Genomic DNA, 19,755 nt, shown 5'->3' with positions numbered 1-19,755 from the left:
AGACTCTCAATTTTATTGCATATCTCCTGAGAGAGTTGTGGTTTTGTTTGGTTTAACTGGCAGTTAATTTTGCTGGACTCAATCTATGGACCCTGTCTCTTGGGCAGTAATTCAAATTGCAGCTCAGTTCTTGTATCCTTAACTGGGCTAGTTGTACTCTGTCCACCTATGCAAATTCAAGGGTTAGGCAGATATTTGAGATGAATATATACACAAAATGTGTAGCTCCCTATCTCTGTGTTCTCCTTTTGGGATTCCACGCTCATTTTTAGCAACTGAGTTGCTCCAAACTTTGTACTGTATCTTTAGTCCTGAGAGACCATGACTTTTATCTTAAAGGTTTAGTCACCCTGCACAATGCTGGTTGCGGTCTGCCTTCAGACCTAAAGTTGTAAGAAATAGGGTATACACCCTGTGCCATTGCCTTCCTTTAGGTGTCATTTCCCTCCAGAACCTGCTTTTGCTCACAGTCCAGTTTTTTAGATAATTCTGATGTTATTATTGTGGTGTTATTTGTTTATGTCCCCCCCGCCCACAGAGTTTATTGTTATGACAGAAGTGTCCAGTAAGAGGTTACTCAGCCAAACTAAAGGTATAGTCCCAATGGTATTGTTAAAAAAAATTTTTTTTATCTATTTTACAATATTTTTTGTTTGCAGGTAGAATTGCACAAGGCCTATGCCCTGCATCCTTGCTGAATTTACTTTAGAGTTGTAGTCAGTTATTTATAGATTCTTAGAATATTTTATGTACCTGATCACTTTGTCTGTGGCAGTTTTACCAGTCTCTCTGCAGTCTGTCTTTCATTTCTTTTTTGTACCTAATAAAATTGGTTCCAACTCCAAGCAGGTTGGATCAAAGTGGTGAGATCAATTACCTTACCCTTGTTCCTTATCCAAAGATAACGGTATTTGGTCTTTTACCATTAAATGTGATGTTAATGTAGCTTTTTCATAGATCTCCTTTATCAGGACATTCCCTTATATTCGTAGTTTTCTGAAAGCTTTTATAATAATTTGGTGTTTAATTTTGTTAAATACTTTTTCTGTATCTCTTGGAGACAAGCATGTGAGTGTTCTCTTTTAATCTGTTAATATGGAGATTCACATTGATTTTTTAAAAAGATTTATTTATTTATTTTAGAGAGAGAGAAAGAGAGTGGGGATAGGAGCACAGGAAGAGAAACTCAAGCAGACGTCATGCTGAGCACAGAGCCCAACACAGGGCTTGATCTCATGACCCTAATGTCATGACCTGAGTTGAAATCAAGAGTTGGATTGTCAACTGACAGAGCCACCCAAGTGCCCCTACATTGATTTTTGAATGTCCAGCCAACTTTACATTCTTGGGATAAACTCCACTTGTTCATAATTCATTTTCCCTTCTATATATTGCTTGGTTCAATTTGCTAAAATTTTATTAAAAGATTATTGCCCCCACAATTCTAAAGAATGTTGACCTGTCCTTTATTTTCTTGTAATGTCTTTCTTTGGTTTTGGTATCAGGACAATGGTGAGTTTATAAAATGAATTAGGATGTGTTTGCTCCTCTTTTTTTTTCCTTAGTGAGTTTTTGTGGGATTCTTAATATTTCTATAAATGTTTGATAAAATATACCAGTTAAGCTATTTGTATGTGGTGTTTTCCTTGTAGGAATATTTTAAATTATGAATTTAATTTCTTTAGTAGCTGTAAAGTCTCTTTAAGTTTTGATTACTTACATATCAGCTTCATAATTTATGCTTTTCAAGAAATTTTTCCATTTCATTTATGTTGCCTAACTCATCTACATGAATTTATTCATGATTACCTTTTAATGTTTGTAGGATTTTTAATAATGTCCCCTTTTTTATTCCTGATAGTAGTAATTTGTGTTTTCTTTCCTTTTATCTTGAACAGTGCTGAATTTATATTATCTGTAGCAGGCTTTTAGGAAAGTTGAAAATATTGGACTACACCCTGGGAAGGAGGTGGCACCTTGGGCTGCGTGCTTCCCTGTGGCCAAGGTAATGTTCAGTTATGGATATGGCTATTCACTGTTAGCAGTTAACATTCCTGGCAAATGGAGGATGGGCACATAGGCTCAGAAGAGATCTTGGCATAGAAGAGCATTATCCACTCTGGAAGAGAGAATACTTACTTTTTAAATTTTTATTTAAAAATTTTTTTAATTAATTATTTTTTATTTATTTATTTGACAGAGATCACAAATAGGTAGAGAGACAGGCAGAGAGGGAGAGAAGGAAGCAGGGTCCCTGCTGAGCAGAGAGCCTGATGTTGGGCTCCATCCCAAGACCCTGAGATCATGACCCGAGCCGAAGGCAGAGGTTTAACCCACTGAGCCACCCAGGTGCCCCAAATTTTAATTTTTAAATTTTTTTTCAAAGTAATCTCTACACCCAGTGTGGGGCTTGAAGTCACAACCCCAATATCAAGAGTTGCATATTCTGCTGACTGAGCCAACCAGGCACCCTGAGAAAAGACATTTTGAGTGTAAGATAAAATTTGAGCAAAAACAGGTGTTAAATAGCAAGAGATTTGCAGAGCCAACATTGAATTTCGTGAGGGCCAAGAGGAGAGAATAAATGTGGGAAGGGCCCAAACAGTATCCACTAACTTGGACCCCTGGGTTCTTAGGGGTCTAGGAAAGTTGTAATGTCTAACCTGGAAGCAGTGATAAGTCTGCTAATGATATTCAACTTTGCTTTCTAATGCTGGTTATTTTGTGCTGATGGGCCCCTAGACTGATGAAAATGGATATTCATTTTTTTAAAAGATTTTATTTGTTTGACAGAAAGAGAGAGCAGGGGGTGTGGCAAACAGAGGCAGAGGGAGAAGCAGGCTCCCCACAGAGCAGGGGAAGCTCAATGTGGGATCCATCCCAGGACTCTGGGATCATGACCTAAGCTGAAGACAGGCACTTAACCAACTGAACCACCCAGGCGCCTTTGGGTATTCATTTTTACTCAATAAATATGAAGAAAATCTTTCAAGCATGGGTATCTGGTTAAAAATTAATGAAAGGAGGGGTGCCTGGGTAGCTCAGTTGGTTAGGATCTGCCTTCCACTTTGGTCGTGATCCTGGGATCCTGGGATCAAGTCCCGCCTCAGGCTCCCTGCTCAGGGGGGAGCCTGCTTCTTCATCTTCTCCCCACTTGTGCTCTCTCTCACTATCTCTGTCGATATTTCTGTCTCTCCCTCTCAAATAAATAAATAAAATATTTTTTAAAAAATTAATGAAAGGAGACTTTGGTGGTAAAAAGTTGGAGGTTATTGGTCTGGAGCATCAGGTGAATGCATTCTGGTGTAAAATCAACAACAGGAATATACCTCTACATTCCTGATCAAGAGAATAATTCTAAAATATTCTCAAATCTTAAGTCAAGAGCCGCAGATTTAACTCTAGAAATGTAAATTTGTTATTGTAGCTTATAAGCGGGTTTTATTTTGATTTCTTAAAATCTTTATTTTTTCTTTCCAAATTTTAATTCAAATCCCAGTTAGTTATGCATATGCATTAGTTCCAGGTGTAGAATTTAGTGGTTCAACACTTACCCCCAGTGCTCATCACAAGTGCCCTCCTTAATCCCCATCATCTATTTAACACATCCCCCACCCACCTCACTTCCAGGGAACCTCAATTTGCTCTCTATAGTTAGGTGTTTATAATTTGCCCCTCCCCCCCATGTTCATTTGTTTCCACACATGAGCGAAATCATAATGGTGTTTGTCTTTTCTGACTTATTTCCTTTAGCGTAATGCTCTCTAGCTCCATCACATCATTGCAAATGGCAAGACTTCATTCCTTTGAATGGCTGAGTAACATTCCATTGTGTATATACCACATCTTTATCCATTCATTGGTCAACAGGCAGTGGGCTCTTTCCATAACTTGGCTATTGTTGATAATGGCGCTATAAACATTGAAGACAGGGTTTATTATTTTTTAAAGATTTTATTTATTTATTTGACAGAGAGAGAGATCACAAGTAGGCAAAGAGGTAGGCAGAGAGAGAGAGAGAGCCAGACTCCCTGCTGAGCAGAGAGCCTGATATGGGACTTGATCCCAGGACCCTAAGATCATGACCTGAGCCGAGGGCAGAGACTTTACCCACTGAGCCACCAAGGCACCTCTGGATACAGGTTTTAAACAAATAATTGTCCTCTCTTAAAAGAATAAAAAACATTTGCAAAGCTTTCTTTAATTGATGCCATTTGAGTATCCACATGCAGTTGTAATATTTATCATTCACAAATTATCCAGAAGTGAATGAGTGTAGTTTCTTAGTCATTCCCAAAATTTTGACCACAAGTGGAGGTTTGCAGATCTATTATTTGCCAGGGAAAAGTCTGTTTCTGGTATTTAGAGGGTGTCCCTCCTTTCCTATTTAGTTACTCAAAATTCCTACCCTTCTTGTTCTAAGAATCTGTTCCCAAGAATCTGAAACTCAAAGGACAAATTTTGGCTAACAATAGGGTTATCTCTTCCAGGCCAACCTGCATGTTTATTAGGAACCAAAACTCCAAACTATAGGAAAATGCAATTTTAATTACACGGTAAATATAATTTCTTACAGGAGCTCACCAGTCTAAACCCCCAGTCTCTCCAAAACAACCCTCTGCATCTCCTTTGCCTACTGGCTACTCCAGCTCAGGTGAGCTGCCTTTAGAACTACTACATGTAAGAAGCATCATACTCACCATCTTCTTCCTCCTATGGTCCCAATTTCTTTATCCCCCATCTAACCAGTTTCAGGTCTCACTGTCATCTCTGGCTTCTTCTCTCCATTGCTTTTGATATCCAGTCATTTCCCCAGCCATGGTGGTTCTAGCCTGAAGTCACATAGTAATTTCTCTATTTTGTTTTAATGTGTGCTGCCGACATCCCTGGAGCTTACCCTCATCACTGAGACCCAGAAGCTGCATTAGCTTCCTGAACTCCTCTCTTTTAAAAATTTTTTTTTTAAATTTTATTTTCAGCATAACAGAATTCATTGTTTATGCACCACACCCAGTGCTCCATGCAATATGCGCCCTCCTCCATAATACCCACTACCTACCTGGCTCCCCAACCTCCCACCCCCAAAACCCTTCAAAACCCTCAGATTGTTTTTCAGAGTCCATAGTCTCTCATGGTTCATTTCCCCTTCCTGACCTCCTTTCTTAAAAAAATTTCTGTTTCTCAGTCCCTCCAGCATAGTGACAAAGAATGAATTTTCTAAATCGTGTGACTCCCATGCTCTATATTCTTTAATGAGTTATATTTCCTGAAGTCCTCAATCTTCTGGTTCCACTTCCTAATCTCATCTTTTACTCCTTTTTCTCTTTATAGGTCATCTGGTTTTATCCATTTTTCTAAACAGGTGGTATACTTTCCTATCTTTGGCCGTCCCTTGTACAAGAGTTCTTCTTCCCATGGGAGAGAAGGGCTCTACTACTCACCTGTAAAAGATGGTCCCAAGTTTTCAACCCTTGCCTTATCTCTTCTTTTCTCCATGGCCTTTATGGCATAGAGTTCACACTTTCTGCTCTGCACATCTAGATCTCCAATTCTCTACCCACTTAGTTTTTAAGTACGTTTTGCCATATATTGTTGGTTCCATTTTCTTAGTGTACTGGTTAAAGATACTATATTAGAGGTATCTATGACCCTGTGTCTCCCTTCAACTGAAAGAGAATCCTAGGCGAACGCTTTTCTTTTGAGGAACCCTTGGAAGAAGCTCAGAGAAGGGAGAAATAACTCTACGTAGCAAAGGGCTTGCGGGACGGGGAGGTAGGCTGAAGAACGCCAGGAGACAGTGGAGGGAGGAGAGGAAGAGAACCAGTCAGGGGAGGTGAAGGTAGGGTATCTGAGAGATTTGGAGACAGAGAAAAGAGCAGTGGAGGGGAGAGTTTCCACAGCAGAGAAAGCCTTGCCTTGTGTGGTGTGGCACAATTTTCCCTTTACACCTCCTCCAGAGAAGTTCAGTAAAGATTTACATAACTTCTTATTGAAGATTGTGTCAGGTATTTTCTCATTAAGTCACGTTCTGTTCTGTGTGTGTGTGTGTGTGTTATGGACTGAATATTTATGTACCCTCAAAATTCATATGTTGAAGTACTGACCCCCAGTGTGATGGTGTTTGGAGACTGGATCTTGGGCAAGTAATTAGGTTGCGGTGACAGTATGAGGATGGAACACCCATGATGGGATTAGTGACTATAAGAAGAAGAGAGTGTTTGCTGTCTGCCACAGGAGGGTGAGAGAGAAGACCACCATCTGTAACCCACTGAAGGGGAGCAGAATATGCCACCCTGAAATATGTCATTTTGGCATATACTTAAATTAGAGTTCCTTAAAAAAACAGTTGGTACAAGGGCACTCTGACCCTCCTTAGTCCCCTCACCACCAGAAATAGGAAGTTAGGGTTGAAACTGTGTAAACAAACCTTGTTGCTTCTTCGCTTACTTAGTATCCCAAGTCCAAACTTCTTTGTCTTGTCAATTCTTCACAAATTTATTATTTGTCTAAAAGATGTAAAAGCTGCCTGCTTTGGTTGCTGCTTTGAATTTCATACTTTTTTAAAAAAGATTTTATTTATTTGAGAGAGAGAGAGAATGAGAGAGAGTGAGAAGGTCAGAGGGAGAAGCAGACCCCCTGTTGAGTAGGGAGTCAATGCGGGGCTCGATCCTGGGACTCCAGGATCATGACTTGAGCTGAAGGCAATTGCTCAACCAACTGAGCCACCCAGGAGCCCAAGTTTCAATTTTTTATGCTGCTCCCATACATACAAAATTAAATTTATTTTTTTTTCTCTGTTAATCTATCTCATGTGAATTTAATTTTTAGACCAGCCAAAGAACCTGGAAGAGAAGAAGGGAAAGTTTTCTGCTCCTACACCAGGAACTAAACAGGTTACTGCTTTAAAAATGTATTTATTTCTTTTTAAATTCCAGTCTAGTTAACATACAGTGTTATATTAGTATCAAGTGTACAATATAGTAATTCAGCAGTTCTGTATATTCCTCATTGCTCATCAGAGTAAGTGTGCTTTTATTCCGGTCACCTATGTCACCCATTTCCCTATTCACCTCTCTTTTAACAACTGTCAGTTTGTACTCTGTACTTAAGAGTCTGGTTTTTTGTTGTTGTTGTTGTTGTTGTTTGTTTCTTTTTTCCTCTGTTCACTGGTTTTGTTTCTTAAATTCTGCATGTGAGTGAAATCATACGGTATATATCTTTCTCTGATTTACTTCAATTAGCAGTTTATCCTCCAGATCCATCCATGTTGTTATAAATGGTAAGATTTCACCCTTTTTAAATAGCTGAATAATATTCCATTGTGTTCATGTACGTATTTATATAAATATATACATATTTATACAAAATATATACATATTATACAAAAATATACACATATTTATATGTGTATCATATACCACATCTTCTTTATCCAGTTATCTATCAACAGACACTGGGCTGCTTCCATATCTTGGCTATTGTAAATAATACAAATAATGCTGCAATAAACATGGGGATGCATGTATCTTTCTGGATTAGTGTTTTTGTTTTCTTTGGATAAATATCCAGTAATAGATTTACTGGATTTTATAGTAATTCTGTTTTAAACGTTTTGAGGTACCTCCAAACTGTTTTCCACATGGCTGCTTGGGCTAGCACTTTGATCTTGGACTTGTCAGCCTTCAGAAGTGCAAGATATAAATGTCTATTATCTAAGACACCCAGTCTATGGTATTTTGTTGTGGCAGCTTGAACAAATGAAATGTGGCACTATGTTGAGATTGGCTTTCAGGTTCAGAGAAGATGGGCTAACACATATACTCTCATCTAGTCTCTAAGTTCTTCTGGGCTAATATCTTTTACTTCTCATTATTCTATGCAATACCAATCAGTACTGTGAATATAAGACCCCCACCTGCCAACCTGTTTGTCTTTAGTACTCCTGGACCTTTGTGGCTCTCTTCATGGAATTCCAATAGACTTGTCATAGTCTCCCATGGGTATCCCAATGAGGTGGATGTGTTCCAGTCACTATGCAAGGAGATCCATTAGGGTTTTGGAAGAAGACAAAATGGGATAAAATGGAATTTCATGATTATAGGAAAAATATATTTTGTCAGTTAGGTTACCAAAATGTATTTCTCATATATATTTGGTCTTTGTCCACAGTTCCTGGATCACAGCCTCCAAAACTCTCAGAATTTGCTGAGTGATGAGAGCAATGGGAGCATCTTTTGTTGTAATATTTGGTCCCTTCCTCGGTTCCTGAAAAGCTTCAGAGGCAAAGAGGTAAATGGGTGTCTTGTTATTCATAACAGGTACCTTTCCACCACAACTGGGTTTATGTTAATGAGAAGATTTTTGGAAATCCCCTAAGGATGGGGACTCCTTGCCAGCAGAACCAACCATGAATAGAGGGATAGAAATGTGAGTTCCAACCACTGATTCCTGGGGGAGAGGAAATGGGCTGGAGATTGAATCAATCACCCATAGCCAATTAATTAATCAATCATGCTTATGCAGTGAAGCTTCCATAAAAACACAAAAAAATGGAAAGGATTTGGAGAGCTTCCAGACTGGTGAACGTGTTTATATTTAGCGAGAATGGTGTACTCTGAAATAGCATAGGAACTCCACCCTCCTGTCCTCTGTATCTCTTCCATCTGGCTGTTCACAGGTTATCTGTTTTTGTAACAAAGTTATCATCTAGTAAGTAGAATGTTTCTCTGAGTTATGAGCTCACTAATTAATTAAACTCAAGGAGGGTAATGGGAATGTCTGATTTATAGCCATTTGGTCAGAAGTACAGAGGACAAACCTGGACTTGCGACTGGCACCTGAGGACGAGGAGGCAGTCTTACAGGAGTGAGCCCTTAACCTGTAACCCAAGAAGGAGGCTGTTGGAACGTCCAGTCTGTAGTTGGTTGGTCAGAAGCACAGATAACAAAATGGGCATGTGATTGGTGTCTCAAGTGGAGGGAATCTCATGAGACTGAGTCCTTAGCCCTAGAAATATGATGCCATCTCCGGTAGATAGTGTCGGAACTGAGTTGAATTGTGGGACACCTTGCTGGTGTCCATGAACTGCTCCTTGGTGTTGTGGGGAAACCGCCACCCCACACACCTTGGAAATTGTGCATAGAACCCTTTTATGCATATAAGCACGCATGCAAAATCATTCTATACATTTTTAAATTTTGCATGTTTAGAAAGTCCATGCGAAGTAAAACTGGCGTAAAACACAAACTGGCAATTATAGCACGATTATAGAATTGTAAATTTCCTTTGAGAGGGTAAAATTAAGGATTTCTATACCTGGATATATTTCAGGGAGCTGGTCACTTTAGAAATACAGATTCCTAGGCCATATCTCAGACCTCCTGAATCAGTATAGTTTGAATATTAGGGGCAGGAATCTGAAGTCTGACAGACTCCTCAGTTCATCTTAAAGCAACACACCCATGGGCTCTGCTTTCCACTGAAATTTAACCCCCTCATTTTCTTGAAGAGGAAACTGAGGCTCCCAGGAGTAAAGCAATTTGCCAAGAATGCGGCAGATTCGGAGTGAAGCCCAGACCAGGACCCACATGTGTCTTCTAATCCCATGCTTGTCCCATCCCAATTTGTGTGGTTAACATTCAAACTACAGGCATCATTTTCTAGAGTTTCCCAGACTCTCCTTTCTCCCATTCTATTACTTTGGACACTTCCCAGGGGTTGATTATCTGTGGAAAGTTATCTAATATGATGTCACAAATATTGTTGCTAGCAGAAAATCATGTAGAAATAGAGGAATTTCCTGCTACAGCATGTTATGTAGCACAAATGGCTTGATTTCCAAATGGAACACACAGGAGGCAAATTTTAAGCTTACTAACTCCTATCAATTGTGATTGGAACATACAAAACATCTGAGCTTTTGTAGATGCAAGAAATGCAAATAAAGGATGTCTAGCAAGCCCGTTGTAGGCATAGGTGAGTGCATACATGGCAGTCCTGGCAACAGAAATAGAGTTTAGGGGAAGGAACAGGTTTAGGGAGTTTGCTGATACGTCAGTTATCTATTTCTGTGGAATGAATTAGCTCAAAATTTAGTGGCTGCAAACACCACACATTTATTGTCTCTGTCTCTGCGGGTCTCTGTGGGCACGGCTTAGTTGTGTGCCTCGGGCTCCAGGTCTCTTGCAGCAGGCCCTCAAGTCATTGGCTGGGGTTGTGTTCTCCGTGGGAGGCTTCCAGACTTACCCGTGGTTGTTAGCAGAAGTGGGTTCATCCAGGACTGTTGTACTGAAGGCCTCAGATCTTCACTGGTTGTTGGGGTCTCCCAGTTCCTTGCCACAGGGCCTCTCCATAGGGCCGCTCAGAACACAGCAGCTGGCTTCCAGCAACATGAGCAAACAGGAGAGCAAGAAAGGGCAAGCAAGATGGAATCCAAGTCTTTCTGCAACTTGATATCACAAGTGACATCTCAACACTTCTTCCACCCTTTAGCTCCTAGAAGTGAATCATTAGGTCTAGCCCACATTCAAGGGGAGGAGATTACCCAAGGGCATAAGTGCCAAGAGGTGGAGATCTTTGGGGATGATCTTGGAGGCTGCTGCCCAGCCTGTGGGAGGATGAGGTGGAGACACCCAGCAGGAACTTGGGCAACTAAATTTGAAACTCTAGGGAAAATCTGGGCTGGAGATACAGATCTAGGAGTTAGTAGCATTTTATGAGCAGGAGGTGAAATCATGGGAATAGATAAAGTCAGCCAGGAAGAACATTTTTTTTCTTAAGGTATTCCCTACTTACTAGTAGCTACTCATTACTAACTTCTTAGAGAAAATTCAGATTGGAAGTAAAAACAAAAACCTGCGGGAAAAAACAAATGCCACTAAGCAAAGCTACTTGTCATTCCTAACTCGATTCAAACTTTGAGACTGGCCATGAAAATTTGGGTTAGGGCATGTGACGTTTCCTGGTATGATTAGAATATTATTAAGATCCTGAGAAAAACTAATTGTCCGCAGAAATTCCTTAAAATAGGTGACTAACTGAAACCTGAACAGTCTCCTGATGAAGAAAAATAAAGTCTAGTTAGTGCTCTATCAATTTTAATTACCAATCCGATGGATCTGTGTTTCCAACAGGTTTGGTTGATGAATACTATAGATATTCATATAGCACGATTAATCATGGTCCTCTAAAGAACTCCTCCCACAAGCCCAGGACCCCTCCCCTCCATCAGCACCCAGCCCAGGGCGTGTCACAGAAGCCTTGGAGAGCTAGAGATATGTCACAGTGAAAGATGGGGAAACACCTCATAGTCTCCTTTGGCCCATGATCTTTCCTCCCTGTGTGCCTTTGCCTCATGCTCATCGGTTCCGCTGGAATGTTCTCCCAGACTGTTTTAGGCAGCCAAATCTTACCCTCCCTTCAAGGCTCTGCTTAAATCCCATCTCTTCCATTAAGTCTTCCTGACTGGACAAGCCCACCCCACCCCACCCCACCTCTCTCCTCCCTGGACTTCTGTCTTGGTGCCACCCACTTTGCAGGCTAATCCCCAGCCATTTTCTGTGCTTGCTTTTGTCTTATTCATCAGGGGTTGACAAACCACAGCCCAAACCACGGGTCTAATCTCATCCCACTGGCTATTTTCATACAGCCTGCAGGCTAAGAATGGTTATTGCACTTCTAAATTGTTGAAATACTCAAAAGGAAACTAGTATTTTGTTTCATGTGAATATTACATGATATTTAAATCCAGTGCCTATAAATACTCATTTTTCTCAGTAAATTTTGTGGAAATTTGCTTTCTTTTGCCTCTCGGCCCACTAAGCCTAAAATATTTGGTGCCTGTCATTTTATGTAAAGTTTGCAGACCTCTGTTATAGACACTTGATGTCTCCCTCCCAAGAGAGGGTGTAATCTTTCTGGGAGGACCCAGGGCTGACCCTTCATGGTAGCTCCTGTTGGGTCTACCAGAGCATGGAGCACAGAGCTGGTGTTTGGCAAATGCTATTGAATGGGGCTGAGAAAGAAGGCGTTTTTGATTTGTGATGGATAAAACGTTATGTCCATTCTTGTTGTCCAGGCCTTTTCTCTAGTCTCCTCTGCTGTTGGGCTGGTATCTGTTATGTCTGGTGGAGAAAAAAAAATGACAGGGAATACCAGGGTGGATCACAGAACTCATGGCTAACACAGATGAAATGAAGTCTGGGAAGCAGAGCTTTTGTTTTGGGTGGGGAAGAACTGTTTGCTTTGGGGGATTGAGGTAATGAAAGTTATTTCAATAACATAATTTAACAGTTGTGCATGCTTTCTGCCAGAAGTACAGCTAGGCAAACCTCACCCAGAAACAACTTCTGCAAAATGTGAAGATTAAACACTGCAGTGCTGAGTAAATTCTCTTCCCTGTTTGGCAGGACCTGAAACTATACACATGCACACCTTGGTTAGACTGTGTAAATTGTACCATATGGACACAGGCTAGAGAGGGAAGCAAAAAAATAAATAAAAACAATTGTGTGAGGGTGGTGGGATTATGGGAAAATACAGACCCCAAAATGCCATTTTCTTTAAATAGCTCAAATATTTCTACAATAAAACCCCTGAAAATAATTAAAATGAAAAAAAAAATCACATTCCTTCTCTAGCATGCATACATTTTAAAGTTTTTTTTTTTTTTTTTTCACTTTTCCCCTTCACAAAGCTGGAATTTTACATTGAGGAATTTTTAGGAGCCTGAATATAAATACAGACACAAACACATACAACTTTTCCTTAAAAGGAATATCTACTTATGTCACCTTAAAATGCTCTTCCTTAAACTCAAACTCTCTCAAACTGTAAAATGGGAAGAACATTACTAACTTCCCACTGAACACAGTGCTTGCATAACCCAGTCTTAAGAAATGGTAGTTGTCATTAAAGGGGTCTCTTCCAATGCCCTAGACCTTATGATTCTCACAGGCAGATATGACAGCTTCCTCACAGTCATATCCTCAGCTTTTGACAATGGCTAGCATATTGTAACTGACTTTCAACTGAATTCGGTTAAAAGAATACATGAACTAAACAACAACAACAATAATAATAAATGGGACATATATAGTATTTCTATTTTTATTAGATAATTATTTTACTTTGTTTTTTATTTTTTCATTTATTTATATAATATATAACATATATTTATGTATTTACATGTTAATTTTTATTAATATTTTATTAGATAATTATTTTTATTTTCATTAGAAAATTTGATGATTTTATTATCTATTTTATTACTACCTTTATTATTATTGTTGCTAGTAAGCAGGCAACTTAACTCTACCTTTAGTTCTTTTTCAGTGCCCAGAGCCATTCATTCCTATTACCACCCAGGATGGAACATCTAAAACATAATCAGGCAATGTGACATGGCAGGGCTCCATCAATAGCTGTGAGCCTTAAGGCTTTCCTCAACACACAGAGTAATGAGGAAGAATGCGTGAGGTTCATAAATTGCCATCATATCACCATCTTGAAAGGAAATTAACAGAACTGTGAATTCAACAACTATTCATTGAACACCTGCTATGTACAAGGAGTTGTTCTTTGTGAAGGGATGTGAGCAGGAACTGGAAACTAAAGCAGGGAGGCAGGAAAGTTGACTAGAACAGCTGTTATGATCACCCCACTTCCTGGGGAGATCTTCGTGACTGTAGCATGGAGTAAATAGAGTTCTCACATAGGATGCAGTGTACATTCAGACTGCAAAGAAGTTCAAGGAATGAATTACGTAGCATAATACCATTTGTTATGGTTACTGGGGGTGGCTCCTATCTACATCAACCCTACATCTTGACTGGCATTTTTGTGGCAGATGGACAAGGTAGTGCTGATGAAATGAAAAGTACCCTTGACTTGTTGTCAAAGGCATGGTTCAGAACCTAGCCCTGCCTCTAGTTTTGTGAATGTGAGTGAGTTTCTTGACTTTTTGGAATGTGAGTTTATTTGGCTATTGAAATTGAGACAGAAATAGTCCCCCTCCTAAGTTTGTATTAAGTTATCTATTCTTGTATAATAGATCACCCTAATAATTAAGAGTCTTAAAACTACAACAATATCTTTATTCTGTGAGTTCACTGGGCAGTTCTTCTGTTGATCTACTGGGTTCACACTTGTAGCTACATTTAGCTGGCAGCTGGGTGAGGATCTCAGCTTAGTTCAGACATACGTTTTCATCCTGGACTTTTTCTTTCTTTCTCTCTCTCTCTCTCTAAGATTTTATTTATTTATGTGTGAGAGAGAAATTGAGAGCATGAGTGGGAAAAGAGGCAGTGGGAGAAGCAGACTCCCTGCTGAGTAGGGATTTCCAGGCAGGATTCGATCCCAGGATGCTGGGATCACAACCTGAGCTGAAGGCAGATGCCTTCCCTGATCAGTCACAACCTAGATCAAGTAAGCAAGCAAGCATCCAGTATTCCTTCTTCTTGGCACTTAACAAGTGGGTCATTATTTTTTTCAAGTCAAGTTCCCCTGTAGATTATCTGCTGAGTGAAGGAAAAAAATCTGCCTTTCTCACCAAGGAGCCAGGTTCAGTCATGAGCAAACTAGTACACAGGTGGTGCTAAGCAAATTTACATCTTGGATGAATATCAACCAAATGTGTGTGACCAAGCCACCAACTCAAAGATCTGCTAAGAGAAGTTTTACAGGTGAGATCTTAAGCTACCACATACTTCTAGAACTATGACCTTAAATGGGCACATATTTTTGACAGTTTCACTGTTTTCATCTTCAAGTTCACTTGTCATTGTTCAGCAGGCTCATCATCCCCATGATAACTGGTGTGGTCAACATTATTATTTTCATCTGGCGATGGGAAAGAGGTTAAGTAACTTGCCCAGGTCCCCATACCCTATTATCTAGGCACAAACAATTGCAAGTAAGGAAAGCCCCCTTCAACTGAATTCCTGTTTGTGCTGAGCTCTTACTTCTGGCTTGACAGCTGTGGCTGCTGCATGGGGATTTTCTGGGGTCTCCAGTTCCAGCGGCCAGGGCCCAGGGTGTGACTTCCTGCTCTCCTTATAGAATATAGGCAACACTGGGCCTTATCCATATAAGGATGCCATAAATACTTCATTCTCCAAAGTCACTGTGCCTTGCTTGTCCTGGAGAGGCAGAGAGAGAGAGAGAGAGAGAATGTGTGTGTCGGGGAGGTGAACTAGGATTGTCTAAAAGAAGCCCAATCTTAGTTAGCTGTAGGCTGGCCAGGAGGACCATCCCTTCACCCCCATCCCAAATCTCAGCTTCTAACATTCACAGGCCTCTGAATCAGAAGGATCCCACTCAGGCACTTGCAGCATCTTGGATCTTCCTAGGTAGCTTGACCTGAGTCTCAGAAGAGCAGTGCCTCAGAGTGGGCACCCAATGCTTAGGGGGCAAGTGGCAGTGGTGGAGACCCCTTTCACTACCACACACCAGCCCCTGCAGCTACGGGTGCCGCCGCCCGCGGTGCGCCCTGCCCCAGCCTCCGGGACTCCGGTCTCCGCTCGGTGCCGGGCGGGAGAGTCGCAGTGAGGCGGAGCCGGGAAGGCAGGGGCAGCCAGGATGCGACTCCCCTTGCGCGAGGGTCGCTGGGGCCTCCGTGGCCACCGTCTCCAACGTGCATTCTTGGTGCAGGTGGCACAGCTTTCTGCGCCCGCCTGGCTTCCCAGATCACGGGAGAGGCTAATCTCGGGTCTAGACCTCCAGCGGCGGAGAGAGCTAAACCGCTACTCCACTTTTTCCCATTCCCCCAGCTCCTCACCCCCAAACGAAAAATCCTAGGCCGGACAGAACCTGATCACCTCTGCCTCCTCCCAACTGCGCTAATCCTGTGAGCGAGGGAGGCCCCTGCGCCGAGGCGGTGGCTGGCAAAGGGGAGTGGAAAGGGAGGATGGATGGGGCCGAGGGGTGGGGTGGCGATGAGGGGGATGTAGGAGGGGGTGTCATTTTCTTTTTCTTTCTTTTTTTTAAAAAAGTATTTCTCTCGCGAGAAACCGCTGCGCAGACGATACTTGAAGAAGTGGGGAAAGGAGGGGGCCGCGGGAGTCGCGGCAGAGACTGTGGGTGCCACGGGCGGAGAGGCGGCCACAGCTGGGGCAGCTGCGGGAGGAGTGGGGCAGCAGCTGCCGCAGCGGGGACCGAGGAACAGCCGCCGCCACCTCGGGAGCCGGAGGCGCCGCTTTTCCAGTGGGTGCAGCCAGGGTCCCCTCAGGGGTCGGGCGGCCACCGGGGCTGGAGCTGCAGCCACAGAGGCTTTTGCGTTTGCGCCGCGTGCAGGGCAGGGACAGGGACTGGGTGAGGGGCTGTCCCGGAACGTCCACAGCTGGCGCTGGCCCTCCCCTGCCTGACAGCTTCCTGGCCCGGGGCTCCCGGTGCCGGGCTCCGGGTCAGATGCGCGGGGGGCGGTGGCAGCGCCCGGAGCCGGCCGGGGACAGCGGGCTTCCAGCGCCGCGGCTTCGCGGAAAGGTCAGGGAAGCTGGGGCGTTCTAGCGCGCATCGCGCGCGTTTTGTGCCATAAAAAAAAAAAAAAAAAAAAAAAAAAAAACCAAAAACAAACTCAGCGAACTGGCCCTGGGGTTTAGAACTGCTCGGGACATGGGTACTCTGCGGCGCGCTTTTCAGGCGGTGTCTGGGAGGCCGAGAGGTTGGCTGCAACCAAGGCAGGCGGGGGCCTGGGCTTTTCGGCCAGCCGTGGACCAAACGGTCTTCACTTACCCAAAGTAACTGCGCCACGCTCAGGCGGCGCTCGGGCTGGGCTCGGGAATGGGGACCCCAAGCTTCAGCATCCCCATGCCCTGAACGTCTCCCCTGCCTCGGCGATTTGTCTGTTGCAGCTGGCAGGGGCCGCCTGAAGTGGGAGCAGCGCCTGGAGAAGGCGGGAGGAGCCCGGCCCGGGGGACGGGCGGCGGCAGATCGGGACTCCGGCGGCGCGGCGCGCTCCAGGGCGCAGCGGCAGCCGCGGATTGAGCCCGGGGCACAGCGAGGGGCGGCGGGAGCCGGCGGCCGCTGGGCATCATGCGGCGAGGAGGGCTGCTGGAGGTCGTCCTGGGATTTACCGTGCTCTTAGCGTCCTACACGAGCCATGGGGCGGACGCCAATTTGGAGGCTGGGAACGTGAAGGAAACCAGAGCTAGCCGGGCCAAGAGAAGAGGCGGCGGAGGACACGACGCGCTTAAAGGGTAACCGAACCGGCCAGCTCCTTTGGTGTGGGTCTCACTTCCCTCTTTTCCCTAGTATCAAGATCCCGAGGGAACTGACAGGGTTGATTCTCCACACCAGAAGGATCCTTGACAAGATCTCCAGGGGGCACCTTAGAAGTGCAGGGAATGTCCAGCTCTCGTCCCATTCGAGGCTAAACCACTTGGCTTCCGCTCTTTAAAGATTTCTGCGAGGGGATGCCATGACTAAAAGGACTCTTGGGCCATTGTCAAGGCCGATTTTTGGAGGCGAGAAGTGTTCTTTGAGGAAGAAGGGGAGGAGCTGCGACTGAAAGACACAGAGAAGCCCGTTCCTTTCCCTTCCTACCAATTCCGGTTGTGTGTAGGGGAAAGTGCTTGCCTTGTGGGCACCTTTGCAGATGCTCTATTGGTAAGGGAGCAAGGAAAGAAAGGAATTCCAGTGACAGAGTCAGGGAAGACACATTCAAGGGTTGGCTCTCCTATGAGTTATGCTTACTAAAATTAGGGACTGGATTTTCTGGTTGATACTGTCTTTCCAATGTCTACCCTGGAGGCAGAGCAGGGCAAATTTTTCAAGAACTTGTGATCTTTTGGGTTGTAAGGGGGCTCTTCATTTCATTGGGGCACTGATGCTTCTGTGGCGGGCCTTAGAGGGATGTTTTTAACCAGTGGTTTATGTGTTATGTACATGCAATTGAGCATTTCACTGGCTTCCTAGTCGCTATTACAGGAAATGTTTCAGCAGGAAATATTTAAATTAGGCAGGTTGACTGTATAAGGACTGTCAGTTCTCTGAATTGAAGAAGGGTGGGCAAACATTTTCCTTAAAATTGTTCAGAAGGAAAGAAAAATTTGTTTTTGTGAGATTGTTTAAATTTAGGCCTCCCTAGAAGCAGAAGGCTCAACTGTAAATGATCCATTTTATGTCCTTGGAGGAGTCTGTTAGATGAGCCCAGACAGTATGCAGACACAGAGGTTTTTATTAAGTTCTTTTCATTCTCATTGTTGCTCCTTTTGAGAAGTTCTGTAGCTCGATCATAAGATCCTGAATCACCAGTTGATGATGTCCTATCTGATTCTGTGGTTGAACATTTCCTTTATTCCTTTTTGTTATGGGCTGTTTTAACTATATAGGGAGTAAAATTTATGTTTGTATGGCCCAGGCACAGGAAGAAAAAGTGCAGTAAACTGAATGAACCTGTTTTTGAATCTTGGTCTAGACCATGGAGGGACAAAGTGATGGTCAGGGCCACGCGGTTGGGCTGTGGTAAAATATACATGGTTTTCTGGCCCCAGGAAATAGTTATGATTAATTTAGTTCCATTTTGGCCTTTGTGGAAAATAAGTCCAGGACTCCAACAGTGTTGGAAAGGAAATTTGCTTATCATGTTAAGCCTGATTCTGATCAAGCAGCAGACATTCATTGCTGTGTGTAGGGCCCATGCAAGCAAGTTCAACATATGGACTGAAACTCTGATTTTCATATGTTCTTCAAAGGACCAGAGTTAGTCTAGCATTCTTCCTTAAAATGTATATATTTCTGCTATATATATTATCTTAATAGCTAAGTTTGATGGCATTGCTCCTGTAGAAAGAGAGGAGGTGGGGCTTAATTTTGGGGATGAAAATCTGCAGAGAGATGTTAGGCCCCTCCAGACATTTTTCTCATCTCTATGTGCTGTCACCAACCAGCGCTGTTTCTTCCGGAGGCACCAACTCAGTGTGAAAACAGAAACTAAGCTTGACTTTGTCACTTAACAGAATGTCCCTAGTTTTACTCACACCAGCAGTTCTTTCTCTTGGGTTTTACTCTTTTATGATTATAGGGAAATACCTCTCTGTGGGCCTTGCAGGTTTTGGTCACTGACATAGATGTTATGCTATTGCAAATGATTCACAAAGCCTTCCTAAAAAGGTGTTGTTAGTAGATAGTAATTATGAGTATGCCTCGCTCTCACATGATCTATAAGAATTTACATATATAAAGATTAAAAAATAATTATAATTAACATTTACAGTATAATATATCATATACTAATAGAAAAATGAATCTTCCTAATATAAAGGTTTTTATTTTTAGAATTCTCATGTTATCTATAAGGACATATATATATGTGTGTGTGTATTTGGAGAAGTAAAAAATAATATTTAAAAGGATATACAATTTAAAAAATGTCCCTCTTACCTCTCAGACACCATTTTCATGTATATTTTTGTAGACCTATTGTAGGCATCTGTATTTGTATACAAATATATATACATAATATATACATACACATGTTTATGTATATGTATAGCATGTGACCTATTTAATTACATATTAATTACATAATACTATATTGTATATACTGTTCTAAACCTTGCTCACTTCCGTATACCTTTTGTGCATCCATCTGTTAATTCAAATGGATGTACTTTGTGCATCCTCTTGGTGTACAGAATCCCATAACATGGCTAAAATTGTTTCCTAATGATGGCTCTCTTGATTATATTAATTTTTTCCCCTCTTCCCCAATTCTGCACACCTATTTGTATAGATGTGCAAATTTATGTGTGGCACAAA

General features: G+C 42.4%; 1 protein-coding gene and 1 long non-coding RNA gene across 2 annotated transcripts in view; one reads left to right on the top strand and one right to left on the bottom strand.

Moving 5' to 3' along the window:
* Positions 1–13,646: 13,646 nt before the first annotated feature.
* Positions 13,647–16,854, bottom strand: LOC131836252 (uncharacterized). The gene is made up of 2 exons (XR_009355561.1): positions 16,729–16,854; positions 13,647–15,137 (listed from the first exon to the last, which is right to left on the bottom strand). It is a non-coding gene; the product is annotated as an uncharacterized LOC131836252 (long non-coding RNA).
* A 174-nt stretch (positions 16,855–17,028) lies between these two features.
* Positions 17,029–19,755, top strand: part of FBN1 (fibrillin 1) — a 235,519-nt gene continuing 232,792 nt past the window's right edge. The window contains exon 1 of the mRNA XM_059181480.1: positions 17,029–17,192. Coding sequence (XP_059037463.1) covers positions 17,029–17,192 — 164 coding nt within the window. The remainder of the gene's footprint in view (positions 17,193–19,755) is intronic.

Source organism: Mustela lutreola, chromosome 7 (genome assembly GCF_030435805.1).
Source record: "Mustela lutreola isolate mMusLut2 chromosome 7, mMusLut2.pri, whole genome shotgun sequence".
NCBI lineage: Eukaryota > Metazoa > Chordata > Mammalia > Carnivora > Mustelidae > Mustela > Mustela lutreola.
Note: the sequence above shows the minus strand (reverse complement) of the source record. Positions and strands in the feature narration are given on the sequence as shown.